This window comes from Choloepus didactylus, chromosome 17 (assembly GCF_015220235.1).
Source record: "Choloepus didactylus isolate mChoDid1 chromosome 17, mChoDid1.pri, whole genome shotgun sequence".
NCBI classification, from domain to species: Eukaryota; Metazoa; Chordata; class Mammalia; order Pilosa; family Megalonychidae; genus Choloepus; species Choloepus didactylus.
This window is the reverse complement of record NC_051323.1, coordinates 7,230,213-7,247,638: the sequence shown is the minus strand read 5'-3', so window position 1 is coordinate 7,247,638 and position 17,426 is coordinate 7,230,213. Positions and strand designations below refer to the sequence as shown.

At 42.4% G+C, this 17,426-nt stretch overlaps 1 protein-coding gene across 5 annotated transcripts in view; it reads left to right on the top strand.

Annotated features, from left to right (window-relative positions):
• The window catches only part of DNAH6 (dynein axonemal heavy chain 6), a 342,016-nt gene that overhangs the window by 131,350 nt on the left and 193,240 nt on the right, over window positions 1-17,426 (top strand). For all 5 annotated transcript variants that reach the window (XR_005212367.1, XM_037806992.1, XM_037806993.1 and 2 more), the window contains 9 exons: window positions 2,234-2,330; window positions 3,051-3,270; window positions 4,470-4,634; window positions 4,719-4,832; window positions 6,917-7,042; window positions 7,127-7,282; window positions 7,572-7,733; window positions 13,179-13,316; window positions 16,599-16,766. Coding sequence is in view for 4 of the 5 variants with exons in the window: in XM_037806992.1 (XP_037662920.1) it covers window positions 2,234-2,330; window positions 3,051-3,270; window positions 4,470-4,634; window positions 4,719-4,832; window positions 6,917-7,042; window positions 7,127-7,282; window positions 7,572-7,733; window positions 13,179-13,316; window positions 16,599-16,766 (1,346 nt within the window). In the remaining variant the exon portion in view is untranslated. The remainder of the gene's footprint in view (window positions 1-2,233; window positions 2,331-3,050; window positions 3,271-4,469; window positions 4,635-4,718; window positions 4,833-6,916; window positions 7,043-7,126; window positions 7,283-7,571; window positions 7,734-13,178; window positions 13,317-16,598; window positions 16,767-17,426) is intronic.

Genomic DNA, 17,426 nt, shown 5'->3' with positions numbered 1-17,426 from the left:
CTGTGAATGAATTTCTAAAAACATTATAACCTGCCCTGGGATGTTCTTGCATAGACTTAATAATTATTATTATTAATTATTATTATTAATTATTATCATTTTATCTCTAGTTTTGCACTTGTTACAAAGACAAAGAAACTTCAGACAATCAATCTTTCCCATTTTGAAATTATTCCTGAGTTGTGCTACATCTGCTGAACTTCCTCTGAGCCAGGTTTCCTAACTTTTGTTCCATTGTCATGAATTCATAAATCTTTGAGAGAAAAAAGTTGAAGTGAGATGACACTAATAGTTGTACCATCTCCAAACCTTTGTCATGCTTTCTACTCTGACTCCCTCCTCCCTGATTCCCAGCTCACTCACTCTAGTCCTCCAAGAGCAACAGTCACTTAACTTCATGGAAATCTTCAATGCGTGGAATCTGTCCATCCAACACCTCCATCATGTTCTCACTCTCTACCTGGAGGAGATGCTGTTGTGCCTCTCTTGCAAACATTCTTCATTCTCTTTTTCCACCCTACTCACCTGCCAAAACATCAATCTTGGGTAAAACCTAGTGTTCCAGTTTGCTAATGCTGCCATTGCACAAAATGCCAGAAATAGATTGGCTTTTTTATAAAGGGAGTTTATTTGGTTACAAATTTACAGTCTGAAGGCCATGAAAATGTCCAAATTAAGGCATCAACACAAGTATACCTTCACTGAAGGTTGGCCATTGGCATCCAGAGAATCTCTTTAGCTAGGAAGGCACATGGCTGGTGTCTGCTTGCTCCCAGGATGTGTTTCAAAAATGGCGTTCTCCAGAACATCAGCATCAGCTTTCAACAGCCATCTTCAAAATGAGGCTCTAAGTTGCAGCAACAAGCTCCTCTGTCTGAGCTCTTATAGGCCTCCAGTGATGTAATTAAGACCCATGATGAATGGGCGGGGCCACACCTCCATGGCAATAATCTAATCAAAGGTATTACCCACAGTTGGGTGGGTCACTTCTCCATGGAAACAACCTAATCCAAAGACTCCAACCTAATCAACACTAATTGTCTGCCGCCATAAGATCGCATTAAAGAACATGGCATTTTGGGGGACATAGTACATAAACTGGCATACCTAGTATCTGCAGCTCCTTCCCTGCACCCAGGAAGTTGGAAGTTGCTAGAAGAAATCATACAACCTCACTAAGATATCTCACTCTAAATTCATAATCCCAATTCTCAGGTGGGCAAATGGGTGTGCAACTCTGGTTAGGTTTGCTTACCCTCTCACCAACATAACCATTTCACACCAGTGTCCTCTTTCCCCAGACTTCTGGTACCACCTGCTACCGTGCAGTTTGCTTTTGCATTAAGAAAACAGATGGGAACTCCCCATCTCTCCACCACCAAATGTATCAGCTTGCCAGCGTTTATACTCCTGTCCCCCCATCCCCCATATTCTCCACCTCCCTCTGGTAGCAAAGGAAGAATCGTCCCTGCTTCTAGCAGAAGCCAGCTCCCCGCTGAGGTTCTGGATCCTGTCCTCTCTCTTTCAGCTCAAGTCCTTTGCTACTGCAGGTAATCCCTTCCTTTTCACTGCCTTCTTTCCTGTGGAATTGTTTCAATTAGCTTCCACTCAAAAGGCCCTGAAATGCCCCATAATACATTTGTAAAATCCTTTCTTAACTCCATAACTATTTCCTGTTTCTTTGCCTTTCTTTACAGCAAAACTTCTAGAAAGTTATACATATTTGCAGTCTTTGCTTCTCGGCTGCCATTTTTTAACCCACTTTATATTCTTACATACTGGACTATTTTAAAGTAAATTACAGAAATCATGATATTTATCCCTAAATAATTCAGTATGCAATTAAAAAATACATTTTCCAATAGAACTAAATTAACATGAACATATTGAATAAAATTAATAATCATTCCTTAGTATCAACTGATTCCCTCTTCTATTCACATTCCTCCAAAGTTTTGAGAACTGGCTGATTCAAATCCAGGACCCTACATTCGATCTGTGGACCACACCTTAAGTCTTTGAATCCAGAACTGTTCCTTTCTTTGTAGCATCCTTTATATTACACAGTGGCTGCCCCATTTTACAATCCCACCAACAATGCACAAGGGTTCAGATTTTTCTGCATTCTGTCTAACACTTGTTATTTTTCGTTTATAATTATTAGCTATCCTAGTGGGATATTCTTTTTATTTTAATATATGTTTACCAATACATCTCTTTTTTCAATTAATAGGACTAATGGAGACTTTTCAAAACAATAATGCATTACTGGACCAAATTCAGAAGTGTCTAGAGGCCTATTTAGAATCAAAAAGAGTTATTTTTCCAAGGTAAGTTTATAAATCTTCGTAAGCAACTAAGATATTTTTTAGTAGTTAAGACCATCCATCAATTTGTAAAGTTATACTTAAAACAAACCATAACTTCAAAGCGTCAGGAAACCAGAGAGGGAAACAAGAAAGGTATGTGATAATGGAAATCCAGGCAGTATCTTGATTGGGGAAAGAAGGTCTCGAGATGAAGATACAACAACTGGGAAAAGGTGTAGCAGGTAAGTACTGGGGTGCTGGAAGGATTCTTGCCTGCAGAGTTGTTCATTGTGTGTTGTGTGTGCGTGCGTCTGCAGATACGTTTGTAAAAACTGAGAGACCTGTGCTGCCAGAGCAGTTTTCTTCAGTTATTTGGTGGCCTAAATGTGTCGCCGCAGAGGTTAACTAAGAGGTTGTTGTAGATTCCCCATTTTACAAATCTCAAATGAAATGCTTTTTTCATTCCTTCATTCCAAAAACATACCAAGTATTATGCTTGTTGAGAAAGATACAAAGAAGAAAAGGACACTTTGACCCAACAAATGTTCTCAGTCACTTAACTCATAAATCCAGCCCAGTGTGATAATGAGAACTCTAAAATTCTTTCCAAGTTACAACGCAGGTCAGAGGCCCAGGGAAAATGTGAGTAGGAAGAGATGTGGCTGAGGAATATATCTGTTATGTCTTTCTAAGGCTTCGCTTTGATTTCCAGTTATATGTTAAGTATTTTCTTTAATCCAGATTTTACTTCTTGTCAAATGATGAACTTCTGGAGATTTTGGCCCAGACACGAAATCCCCAAGCCGTGCAGCCACACTTAAGGAAATGCTTCGACTCCATTTCAAAGCTCGAATTTGCTCTCCTGCCTCCTGCTGAAGGGAAAATCCCTGGTATCGATGGAGAGCCAGAAAAGGTTTATACCAATGATATTTTAGCGATGCTATCACCAGAGGGAGAAAGGGTAAGGTGCTTTTTGTTTATACTTCTTTGTGGGTAAGCGTTGTTACTCTTTGGGTGGGTGGGGGGATGGGGGGAGAGGTTTCTTCAAGAAGACCCCTCAGATGCTACAGGTGCCCAGAACTCTGCTGGCTCAGGTGTCTCCAAGATGACCAAAATATGGTTCCTGCCCTCAAAGAGCTCAGAGTCTAGCAGAAAAACAGCCAAGCGAGCAATCAAAAGTCACCACAGTCAATGCACTGATAGAGGCACGTGCTGTGTGCCTGCAAACAGAGTGGTGAAGACTGGAACTAGCTCTCTGCAGCAGCCCGAGGACTGGTGAAGGGCTTTGGTTCTAAGCCCGGCTGCCTGCATTCCAGGTCCAGATCCAGCCTTTAACCTCAGCTGTAAAATGGGGATTAGTAACCATACCTGCTGAGTGGGAACATATGGATTTTCAGGGGGTACTCTATGTAAATTACTTAGAAGAGCACCCAGAGAGCACTGAGCAAGCAAACACGTTAGCAGACTATGGGGGGCTGAGTGACACACACAGGGGGAGCCCAGGAAGATGGAGAGGAAGGGAGGGAAGGGAATTCCAGATGGAGGAGACAAGCAGAGAAATGCCAAGGGTTTGAGTCCAGTTAGAGCAAGGTGGTGTGTGGCCAGGAGGAGCAGGAGCCCATCAGCATTTTATTTTGTCCTGAAATAATCCTTTTGCAAAAGGATTTGCTCATCACTAGTGCAAACGAAGAGAAAGGAGAGGACCAAGGTAGAATCCTGGGAAACAAGAAATTTAAAGGGAGGGTAGAAAGAAGAACAGATGAAGGAGACCAAGGTGAGCAGACAATTGGGTCATCATTAATCCAAAAAATAAATAGAAGAACTGAAAAGTGTCGACTGGACTTGACAATTCAGGGGACACTGGTAACCTTAAAGAGGAATGGTTGGGGGGTGTAAATCAGATTGCAGCAAGTAGGAAAATGATTGGGAGTGAAGTGAAGAAATTCGTGTAGGGCATGTAGCCGACTCTTTTGGGGAGTTGGCACCAAAGGAAACGATAGGTAGAGGAGGGGAAAAGAGAGGTACATGGTGGGATAGAAATAGAAATTTCCGGTATTTGTGGCCAGGCTTCGGTGTTGACCTGACTCGGGTTTCTGATATGGAAGTACAAAGGACAGACAGCCTGCGAGTGCTGTATGGGGTCTTTTCACCGTCTCACAGGTCACCCTGGGGAAAGGTCTCAAGGCCCGAGGCAACGTGGAGGAATGGCTGGGCAAAGTGGAAGAGGCCATGTCCACAGCTCTCCGTCGCCTGTGCAAGGCTGCCATCGCCGACTACCAGGGGAAGCAGAGGACAGATTGGGTGGTCACTGGGCACCCTTCTCAAGTAAGTCACGCTTGTTAAATTCCCATATCAGAATCTTTCCTTGGTGAGAGGCATCAAATGCTAAGGAAAGATGTTTTCACGCAGGTTATCCTGACCATTTCGCAAATCATTTGGTGCCGCGATTTGACGGAGTGTTTGGAGACAGATGAGGGCAATCGTGTAGAGGCCCTGGAAGCTTTCGAAAAAGTGAACTTTGAGGTGAGATTTTTAACAGAGTAGCAGTGAACATGCTTCTGTGCAGGGTGGTCTCAGTGGATTTTGTTAGCGTGGTCAATGCTGATTCACTTTATTTCACAAATTCTAATGCTCTGACACCAGGAAAGCTTTGAGGTTCTCATGAAAAACATTTCTGTTCAAGTTTTCTTAGGGCCCCTAACTTTATGTGTGTGTGTAATATTTATAGAAACAATTATTAGGAGGGAAAAACAATTCAAGAGGAAAGCATCAGGGTTACAATGGTTTGCATCTTTTAAGGAGGAATTGCGTTTACTGGGTGCTGGATGTCTCCCACAGATGTTCATTCGATCCAGGAAAACCCCCAGGATTTGTGCCATTTCTATTTCTAGGCTCAAGGTGTGTTTTCTGCTATTTTATAGAACCCTTCTGCAACTATCATTAAGCAATAAGTAATCGAATGAATCTCAATACCATTTGCAAGACCCTTTTTTAGCTATAGTTTGAAAATGCTATTTTATAGTTGGGCCTAACCTTTTACTCCAAATTGCATTCTACTTCCAAGCAGTATTGTATTTCCCCAATAAGGTCCTCAATGGAATTGCATCTCAAAGAGGGCAGGGGAGGGGAGAGGAGGGGAGGGAGGGAGGGAGGAAGGAGGGAAGGGGGGGCATTTCCATCGGCCTTTCTATAGAGGTGTTCCCTGCTCGGAGTTGGCCCCAAGTAAAAATTCAGCACAGCTGCTCATAGTGTCACAGGCACTGCTCTTCCCTGGAAAAGATTTAACTATTTAGGTGAAACTTGGGAACAATATCTATCAAAAAATGCTTTCATTTAATCAAGCATTGGCTTGATTAAAAAGCTCAGGTTTTCTAATTGTCAATGGGAGAACTACCCCTGAAAAGGAGGAGAACCATCTCTAATTGCATTTAATTTTTAGGGGAAAAAAAGTCCTCTAGAGTGTTTAGATCATGGGGCTCTCCTCAAGGCAAACGTCTATTTGAATCTCATTTCACCACTTCGTAGCTGTGTGACCACCATCACGTAACTTACCTTCTCTGACCCTGTCTCCTCAAATTTAAAATGGGGATGAAGACAGTATGTAGCTCATAGAAGTGTTGTTGGAATTTAATAAGGTCAACTGTTGTCATGTTGGTCACAGAATTATAAATTCTTAAAATTAGGTGGTTTTACCAGGGTGTAATTCCCCCTGGCAAAGCAGGAAATGACTCTCCTGGGGATAAGCCTGGACCCAGAACTGTGGGATTGAGAGGCTCTTCTTGACCAAAAGAGGGAAGAGAGATGAAACAAAATAAGATTCCAGAGGCTGAGAAATTTCAAGTGGAGTCGACAGGTCACTCTGGAGGGCATTCTTATGTGCTACATAGATATCACCTTTTAGTCCTTAGTGTGTTGGAATGGTTAGAGGGAAATACCTGAAGCTGTCAAACTGCAACCCAGTGCCCTTGATTCTTGAAGACGATTGTGTAACTTTGTAGCTTGCATAGGGTGACTGTGTGACTGTGAAAACCTTGTGACTCACACTCCCCTTATCCAGTGTATGGACAGATGAGTGGAAAAATAGGGACAAAAATTAGATGAAGAATAGGGTGGGATGGAGGGGATGGAAAGATTTAGGGTTCTTTTTTGCTTTTTTTTTTTTTATTTTGGATTAAGGAAAAGATTCAAAAATTGATTCTGGTGATGAATGCACAAATGTATGATGGTGCTATGAACAATTGATTGTACACTGTGGATGACTGTAGGGTATGTGAATATATCTCAATAAAACTGTATTTAATAAAAAGTAAATGAACAATGGGGAGGAGGAGGGGAATGGGATGTTTTGGATGTTCTTTTTTATTTTAATTTTTATTTCATTTTCTGGAGTAATGAAAATGTTCAAAGATTATTGTGGTGATGAATACACAACTATATGATGATACTGTGAACAACTGTACACTTTGAATGACTTTGTTATATGATTATATCTCAACAAAATTGCATAAAAAATTAGGTGGTTTTAGCAGATGTCTACTTCAAATTTAACAGTAAATATGCAAGCCAATGTTTGAAAATTCACTATGTGTTTTTTTTTTAATTTGTAGAGGCTAAATGCCCTGGCTGCACTGGTTCGAGGCAGTCTTCCTAAATTACACAGAAACATAATCACCGCCTTGATTACCATTGACGTCCATGCAAGAGACATTGTCTCTGAGCTTGTTGAAGCCAAGGTAGATGTTTCATTGGGAAAGATCGTTTGTTTCTTTCTGAAGTGAGTGTGTCTAATGCATGGGCCATTTCTGTCATTTGTGTAGGTAGAGAATGTCGAATCCTTTGACTGGCAGCGACAACTGCGCTACTACTGGGACATAGACCTGGACAACTGTGTGGCTCGGATGGCGCTCTCTCAGTATACGTATGGCTACGAATACCTGGGTGCCTGCCCAAGATTAGTTATTACGCCTCTCACAGTAAGTTACTGTTCGCCTAGGTTGATGTGGATGCAAGTGTTTTCCTATTAAAATACGTCTTGAAGGGTTCCACCTAACATTAGTTCATGAAAGGATTTGTCCAAGATGCACCTTCACGAAGCAGAGATTTGCATTACTTGATTCTGTGCAGGGATCTGTGAGACTCTTTCGACTTCTATAAAACCTTTCTGAGAAAATAGTACCCCCTCCCCATCCCTACAGGAAAGGAAGGACTTAGGGGGTTATTAGAGTCCAATCTCTTCAATAATGAGCTTGTCGATTTCTTCAGGACCGCTGCTACCTTTGCCTCATGGGGGCTTTGCAGCTCGACCTCGGGGGCGCCCCAGCTGGTCCAGCTGGCACCGGGAAAACCGAGACCACCAAGGACCTGGCGAAAGCTCTCGCCATCCAGTGTGTGGTCTTTAACTGTTCCGATGGTTTGGACTACAAGGTACTTACTTCCATCTGGATGATAGCACTAAGCGTTTACCTGGGTTTTTTTCTACTTTTAATATGACATAACGAAAGGAAAGAATGAACTGATAGAAAGCAAGGGGAGAGCACTGGGACAAGGAATGGTCAACATGAAATAAGTACTCAAGGGAGAAGAGTCAGCACAAGGCGGTCTGGGCTGGTCAAGTAGGAAGCAAGGCTAGGGGAGGCTTTGTGCAATGGTGGTAAAGTAAAACTCTGCAAATGTCAGTCAGTAGAAAGGAGTGAAGTGAGATGCAAGATACCACAGTGGGGAAACCTCAGGGCAAGAAATAAGCTTACAGGAGGAGGGGAGCCATCCACAGGATGGTATATTGAAATCCCTTGATACTTAAAAATTATTGAGATCTCCAAAGAGCTTTTGTTTATGTGGTTTTAAATCTTAATATTTACCATGCTGGAAATTAATGTGACACATTTAAAATATTTGTTTAATTTGTTTAAAATAGCAGTAATGAGCACATTACTTGTTAACAGAAACATACCAGGTTGGGGCACCTTTGCACACCACTAGAAGTGCGTCCATGAGCTGGGCGTGGACACTTGCCAATCCCGAGGGCCAGCATCACGATGAGCTCTCTGTCCTCTGACTTAAAAGATAAAAAAAAAACCTTCAGGATGAAAACTCTCAACAAACTGGGAATAGAAGGAACTTCCTTAAACTGACAAAGGACCTCTGTGAAAAACCCACAGCTAACAGCATTCTCTATGTTGAAAGGCTGAAGGCTTTCCCCTGAGGTCATGCACAAGGCAAGGATGTCCCCTCTCGCCACTTCTGTTCAGCATCATACTGGAGGTCCGGTCCAGGGCAATTAGGCAAGATTGGAAAAGAACAATCAAAACTATCTCTATTTGCAGATGACATGATTTCATATATGGGACACCCTAATAAATCCACTAAAAAATTACTAAAACTAATAAACAAGTTCAGCAAGTTTGCAGTACATTAGATCAATATACAAAAATCAATTTAATACTTAAATTATACAGAGTGTCTATTTGGGTTGATGGAAAATTTTGGTAATGGATGGTGGTGATTGTAGCCCAACATTGTGAATGTAACTAACAGCACTGAGTAGTATCTTTGAATTGGTTAAAGGAAATTTTAGGTTATGAATATGCTACTAGAATAAATTTTTTTTAATAGGACTGTACAACACAGAAAGTAAACCCTATTGAAAATGATGGACTATAGTTAATAGTACACTTATAAAAATGTTCTTTCATGAATTGTGGCAAATTTGCCACACTAATACAAGGTGTTAATGGTGGGGTGGTATAAGGGAACTCTGTATTTTATGCATGAGTTTTCTTTAACCTACAACTTCTAATTTTGAAAATGTTTTAACCAATTGTAGCAATTGAGCAAAATTGAAATTAAGAAAATAATTACATTTACAATAACATACAAAAGAATAGACTACTTAGAAATATAAAGTTAAGAAACAATGCAAAACTAAAAATATTACTAAAAGAAATTAAAGGACTAAATAAATAGAAAGACATCCCATGTTCATGGAGCAGAAATTTAATATTATTAAAATAGTAATACTCTCCAAACTGATCTACAGAGTCAATGAAGCCTCTAGCAAAATCACAACTGGCTTCTTTGAAGACATTCACAAGCTGATTCTAAAATTCATATGGAAATTCATGGGATCCAGAAAAGCCAAAATATTCTTGGGGAGTGGGCATAAAACTGGAGGTCCCAGACTTACCAATTCAATACTACAAAGCTTCAGTAATCCAGACAATATGGACCGGAATAAGTATAGAACTATAGATCAGTGTAATAGAATTGAGAGTTCAGAAATTAACACACTTAGGGTCAATTGATTTTTGACAACAGTGCCAAGACAATTTGGTGGGAAAAGAAGAGTCTTCTCAACAGCTCATGCTGGGAAAACTGAATATCCATTTGTAGAAGAAGGAAGTTAGAACCAGACCTTACACCATATACAAAAATTATCTCAAAATGAATCAAAGGCTTAAGTATGTAAGAGCTAAAAATATAAAACGCTTAGAAGACAACACAGGTGTAGATCTTTGTGACCTTGGAGTAGGCAATGTTTTCTTAGTTAGGAAACCAGAAGCACAAGCGACAACAACAAATAAACTGAACATCATCAAAATTTAAAACTTTTGTGCTTACCACGCACACAAAGTAATAAGAATAAAAATTAAAGTGAAAAAGAACAATTAAAGAAAATGTTCAAAAATTAATTTTGGTGATGGGCGCACAACTATATGGTGGGACTGTGAACAATTGTACGCTTTGTATGACTGCAGGGTATGGGAATATATCTCAATAAAATTGAATTGTTAAAAAACTTCTGTGCTTCAAAGACACCATCAAGAAGTTGAAAAGACAACCCACCAAAAGTGAGAAAATTTTTGCAAATCATACATCTGATAAGGGACTTATATCTAAAATATATAAAGAACTGTTTACAGCTCTGTTTTAGTTTGCTAAGCTACTGAAAGCAGATACCGCAAAATGCATTGGTTTTAACTATGGGAATCTATTAGCTCACAAGCTTACAGTTTTGAAGATGTGAAAATGTCTAAATCAAGGCATCATCAAGATGACGCTTTCTCCCCAAAGACTGGCTGCTGGTGATCCTGGACTCCTCTGTCACTTGGCAAGGCACATGACAGTGTCTGCCAGTCTCTCCCTTCTCTTCCGATTTTCATTCCTTTCAGCTTCTTGTTCTGTGGTTTTCTCTCTCTTGGCCTGAATTTCATTCTCTTATAAAGGACTCCAGTGTAAGGATTAACACTCACCCTGAATGAGATGTGTCACATCTTAAGTTATGATCTTACTCACCAAAAGATCCTATTTACAATGGGTCCACACCCACAGGAATAGAATAACTTTAAGAACATACTTTTCTGGGGTACATATAGCTTTAAACCAACACAAACTACATAATAAAAAGACCAATAGTCTGATTTTAAAATGGGCAAAGTATCTGAATAGACATTTCTCTAAAGAAGATATACAAACAGCTAATAAGCACAAGAAAAGATCACCATTATTAACCATCAGGGAAATGCAAATCAAAATTACAATAATGTACCACTTTATATTCTCTAGGATGACTATATTGAGAAAAACAATAATAATAAGCATTAGCGAAGATGTGGAGAAATTGGAGACCGCACACTCTGTTGGTGAGAACGTGAATGGTGCAGCCATTTTGGAAAGCAGCTGGGTGGTTCCTCAAAAGGTGGAACAGAGTCACCATATGACCCAGCAATTCCACTCCTAAGTGTATTCCCAAGAGAATTGAAATCATGTCCACATGTTGGAAAAACTTGTATACAAATGTTCATAGCTGCATTATTCATAATAATGAATATTATTATAAGTGTCCAACTGCTGAATGAATAACAAAATGTGCTCTATCCATACAATGGAATATTATTCAGCCATGAAAAGGAATGTAGTACCAATACATACTGCAACACAGATGAACCTTGAAAACATTATGCTAAGTGAAAAAGCCAGTCACAAAAGACCATACATTGTGTGCTCCCATTTATATGAAATGTCTAGAGGAGGCAAATCTGTAGAGACAGAAGGTAGATTTGTGGTTGCCTAGGGCCGAGGGAAATGTGGGATTGGGTGGGGTGAGGGGATAACTCAGGCGGTGGGATTTCTTTATGAGGTAATGAAAATGTTCTAAAATTGATTCTGGTGGTTGATGCACAGCTCTGTGAGTATATTAAAAGCCATTGAATTGTGCACTTTAAGTGAGTAATTGTGTGGTACATGAATTGTAACTCAATAAACCTGTTGAAAACAACAGTAAAATAAACAAGCCTGGGTGGCACCCAGGTCTGCTCCCACCATTGCCATGGAAGTAATTTCTCCAGGTTCCTGGGCAGGAGATGCCTCTTTTCCTCAAGAATATGCTCAGCTACACTGTTTTGTGTCACCGTGGGTCTGGGCTCTCAGTGTTACAGCTCTTGAGACACACAGATCTTTAGTTGATTCAAGGGCTCACAGCCATTTTTCTTGGTGTTAGGATGGCCCGTGGTACCTCCTGTTCCCCCTCACCTCCTCTTATTAGTCAGTGAAGTTCTCTCTCCCTCTCCAAGGATCAGGACCTACCCCATTCCCTACCCCAGCATGGTAGAAAGGTCTTGCAAAAGAAAATCATTCCATGATACGAGGTACCATTTGTTTTAGCTTTATTGAGTGACAATTCACACAGTGGGTTGGGTTAAATGATGGGAGTTTATTGTCTTACAGTTCCAGGGGCTGGAAGGCTGGTTTCCTCCCTGGGTGGGTGGCATTCTGGCTGTCCGGCAATCCTGGGGTTCCTTGGCTTTCCTGTCATGTGACAGTTTCCTCTTCTTTCTCTTCTGGGCTCCTGCCAACTTCCAGCTTCCAGCTCCTCTCAGTGGACAACATTAAGTTGTCCTCATTAAGACCACCCTTATTCTGTTGAGTCATGCCTTACCTAAAAATAACATCTTCAGGAGGTCCTATTTGTAATGGGTTCACATCCACGAGCACATGGATTAAGATTAAGAAGATGTCCAAATGGTGGCACATAATGCAACCTAGCACAATGCACTTTCCATCTAAAAGCATATTTTTCAAAACTTTCTGCCCACTGCTGGTTCCCTTTCTGTTATGTTTTTATCTGGCAGATAGAGGTAAAAATATAGACCCAAGAAACAGAAAGACACACACAGACATCTGTCTGTCATTTCACGTGAATTAGGGAAAGGGGGGGGCGGGTAGCAGCATATGCTCAGTTGACCACCTTGAAACAGGAAAACCATTAGCTCTATTTTAAGCAGAGTTAGACATATTGTCTAGTATAATATTCATATGAATGCTTAAACAAAACCTCATCTCTCCAAAGGATGCGCACACTTGAGATGGACATTTCCATAAAGGCCACAACCACATATTCATTCTCCTCTACCGTTAGGATTCTGCTGTAGAAGAAACTAGAACCACAGCCCTTAGCAGCCAGCTGTGCTCCAGCTTCGTAATTCCCGTGCATTATCCATCACCTGTTGTACCTTATAGGGGCGAGGGAAGTTCCCATGAGTATACATATTCAAGATCTTTTTTAAGTTCTTAAGTTTGTCCTTTCCAAGTGCTGGATGTGCCAAGGTCAAGGAAGGTTATAGAAAAGAAGAAACCTTGGCCAGATGCTCATTTTATTTAAAAATAAAATTAGATTCAAACCATTTAGAGAGGGACAAAGAGATCTTTCCTTTTGTATGAAGCTGCTAACTTCTGAGATAGCCCAGTGTTCACATAAAACCATTGCTGATGCACGTATCACCTCTTTTCTTTTTAATCTTTCTCCTTAAAATTTAACTTGTGAAGGATTTGAAGTGTGCAGTACAAAGCTGAGCAGTGTTATTTTGGTTTCAGATGATGGGGCGCTTCTTCAGTGGTTTGGCGCAATCGGGGGCCTGGTGCTGCTTTGATGAATTTAACAGAATCGACATAGAAGTTTTGTCGGTCATCGCACAGCAACTCATCACCATTAGGAACGCCAAAGCTTCCAAGGTAAGGCATGGGAGTTTTCTGTCAAGAGAGCTTTTTTTGTTTAAGGTTTGTAATGAACTTGCAGCATGTTTATTTTAGGAAAGACAACGCTACCTTTAGTCTATTTCGTGTTTCCAACATAATTCACAAGAACAGCAATGGGGCTTAGCTGGGTGAATTAATTTATCATCCAAGCAAACAGACAAACATCAGTCCCTGCCCTCCAGGTACCCTTTTCTACCTCCCCACCCCAAGTGCACACACGCAGACACACCCACGCCCTGTCCGTCTGTCCTCCACCTCCTGTTTTCCTCCACACCCTTCTTGTTGTTGCCTTTGACGTTTACTAGGTTTCTCTAATACTGCCTCTTCTGGACTTCCCTTCCCCTGTCCCCCAGACTCAGCCTTGTGCAGGTAGAAAAAACTGAGGAAGGGATCCTGGGGGATCTGGAATCTCTAGAACTTACTGGGTTTGAAAATCCAGACTGGGGTCAGATAGAGATGTGGAAGCGATCCAGTTATTTAAGACTTGTTCTAACCCCGTGTAACCCTATGCCTGGAGCAGGGGTTTTTATTCATTAGCCATGGCTGGGAAGGATGGGACCAAGTCCCTTCATTCTCTAGGTTGATCTTCTGAGGTGAGGTCCTGAGCTCACCCAGAGGGCAGAACTTGGAGTCAGCATGGACCAGCCAGAAGAGCCTTGCCAGTTGTTGAATATTTAAATAGCTGCTGCCCTGAGCCCCTCAAGGGCTGCCCCCACCTTCACCCACACCCCCACTGCTAGTGTAGCCCCAGACTTCTCAGGATCCAGCAGGGAGGACTGATCCCTCCCCTGCTAGGGCCCTCCAGACACAGGGCCACTGTCTTTGGAATGTCCTGCTAAAGAGCACATATTTTGATGATCACTTCTGTTAGAGAACAAACAAAAAATAAACAGGAACTTACCTTTAATGAACTGCTGAATTGTACAGGTCACTGTGGTATAGACTGTAAACTTATTTCATCTTTGCACCAAACCTGAAATAGATGGCATTTCCCCAAGTTACAGGGGAAAAGGGTTCAAGGAGGAGTTAAAAAAAAAAAAAAACAATTCCAGGAACATAACCCTAAATCTATGTGACCCTAAAGTTCAGACTGCCTCCCACATCCTCTTCGGGGGCCTGTGTTAAATGCAGGGATGTCCAGATATCGCACATGAAACTCATAAGTCATTTTCCCCTTGCGGAGCAATTAATGGAGAGCGAAGTGAGGGAAGTGGAGGCAGGATTGAAGCAGTGCCAACTGCGGAAGTTAAAAGGAAGGCAGAAGGACAGCTGAGACCAAGCCAACCTCGCCCTCAGCTTTGCCAGTGGACAGACAAGATTAGTTGGAGCGGGATGCATCCCCGAGCTCGAAGAAGAAACCAGAGCAGAGATTTGGAAGTTTGAGGAGCACAAACAGCCATCTCAGAGGTGGCGGTTGCGCTGCCCAGCAGCCTCCTGCAGCTGTGACACTTGGCCCCAGCACCATCTGGCCTTCCCTGTTTTCCTTGTGTCTTTTAATCACTCCATCCAGCAGCCAACTGGGAACATGGGACTCACCTTGGAGTCTTCCCTTTACTAGCAACACCAGAATCTAAAGTGTCCCCTGGTCCTGCTCATTTTGTCTGTAAGATGCCTCTCAAGTCCACTTCCTCCTCCCCATCCCACTGGTATCTCCCTAATCTGGCTCCCATCACCTCCCCAAGAGTGATTCCTTGCTTGTCTCCTGTCTTTAGCTTTTCCAACCTCTTCACTGCCATCTTCAACCCAATCACCCTGCTCAAAAATCTTCTCTGCTTCTCCCCACCCATGCAACAGAAATGTAAATTCCTTAGCCTAGCACCCAGTCCTTTTCATGCTCAGCCTCCAGCCTGACCACACTGGCCCACAGGAGCTTCATCCTTCAGCAACATGAATCACTGATTATTCCCTGAACTTGCAGGGCTGTTTCAGGCTCCTGCTCTCTTTGCTGGAATGGCCCTTCTTGGCGCTTCAGATCTTAGGCAGGCTTCCCAACTTCCCGTGTGCTCCCTGAGGGCCCTGCACGCACCACATGGTACCATCTTTTGCACTGGTGGGTCTCAGTCCGGGTCTGACTCCACGTGGCCATCCCAGGAGCTTCTCGAGGGCTCAGGAGTATGTCTCCCTCCAGCCTTAACCCAGGGCCTCACCTGCAGCAGGTGCTCAGCAGGTGTTTGCTACTGAATAAAAGTGAAGCAGAGGAGCCAAAACCAGCAAAAGTGAGGTCTCAAATACCCACAGACTAAAGCCCGATTGGAGCTCCATGGGAATATCTGAGAACATGGGTGGAGAAAGTGTGGTGGCCACTAAGCCTACGTTGAATTTGAGGAGACCCAGTGTACCGGTTTGTATATATTATGTCCCCCAGGAAAAGCCATGTCTTTGATGCAGTCTTGTGGGGGCAGACATATTAGTGGGGATTAAGTTGGAACATTTGGGTTAGGTTGTTTCCATGGAAATGCCCAACTGTGGGTGATGACTCTAATTGGATAATTTCCATGGAGGTGTGGCCCTGCCTATTCAGCGTGGGCCTTGATTAGTTTACTGGAGCACTATATAAGCTCAGACAGAAGGAGTGAGCTTGCTACAAGAGGGACACTTTGAAGAAAGCACAGGAGCTGCAGATGAGAGAGAGTTTGAAGATAGCCATTGGAAGCAGACTCTTGCTCCAGAGAAGCTGAGAGAGGACAAACATCCCAAGTGCAACTAAGGGTGACATTTTTGAGGAACTGCAGCCTAGAGAGGAACGTCCTGGGAGAAAGCCATTTTGAAACCAGAACTCTGGAGCAGACGCCACCTGCGTGCCTTCCCAGCCAACAGAGGTTTTCTGGACACCACTGGCCATCCTCCAGTGAAGGTACCCAATTGCTGATGTGTTACCTTGGACACTTTATGGCCTTAAGACTGTAACTGTGTAACCAAATGAACCCCCTTTTATAAAAGCCAATCCATCTCTGGTGTTTTGCATTCCGGCAGCATTAGCAAACTAGAATACCCAGCAAAAGGTGTCAGGGCCTAGGAGATTTCCAGACTGGGCCAGAAAAGAAAAGACAGTGTAGCCAGGGCAGAGGCAGGGAGGCTGAGGCCAGGCAGGGGCAGGACAGTCAGAGGACGTATTCCCTGTGGCCCCACAGCAGGGTTCAGTGTTCTCTGCTGGAATTCTCCTTTCTGTGAGTCTTGTATTCGAGTACTGACTTACATGAGGCAATTTACAACTGTCTGCAGAAGCATCGACTTATCTTTTCCCTTTCCTTTAAACAGCTCTCCAGATTCTTGTTTGAGGGACGGGAAATAAAGCTGGTTATGACTTGTGCAGCCTTCATCACAATGAATCCTGGATATGCAGGCAGAACGGAGCTGCCGGATAATCTGAAAGCCCTGTTCAGACCGTTTGCTATGATGGTTCCAAATTATGCCTTGATTGCAGAGGTGAGCTTCGCGTGATAACACCACAAAAGCTTGAGCTTGTTCCTTTTATTGGCTATAGAAAGTTTCCTTTATGAAAGCACCCTGGTGACGGCTGCATGTTATTATTTGCACTTAAGTGTAGTTAGGATTGTTATCAGGTAGAATGTTTTGTCCAGTGTTTGTTTTTCTTTTTACTGCATTATCTCTAAAGCCCTGAATAGTACCTGGGACATAAGTAGGATCCCAAAACTGGAATGAATAAATGAGTCCAATTAACCAGTTCATTGGGGTTTATTAGTTCATCTCTAGGAAATAGGATGTTGGGTTGGTTCTAAAAATACTGTATTATTCTCACTTTCCTTAACCATTAGTTTTTATTAGAGTCCAAGAGAACTCGGGTGGAAGCAGTACTAGTCAACTAGTCAATCCACTATGATGGAGGATGGGGGATTGCTTTGTAAGTTTGTATCAGCTTAGTTAAAGAATAGTAATCAGCACCGGATCTGGGCCCTGAGCAGTGCGCACCCGAGGGGGGTCAGGTGGGAAAGCAGCACTGGCCCAGACCCCCTGCAGAAGCAGGTGGTGGATGTGAGGGCAAGGCAGCAACAGCGGCGGATGGAGAGGAGCAGCCTCTGGATTTCCGGACTACTGAAAAAAAGGTACATTCGGGTCTGGAGATGT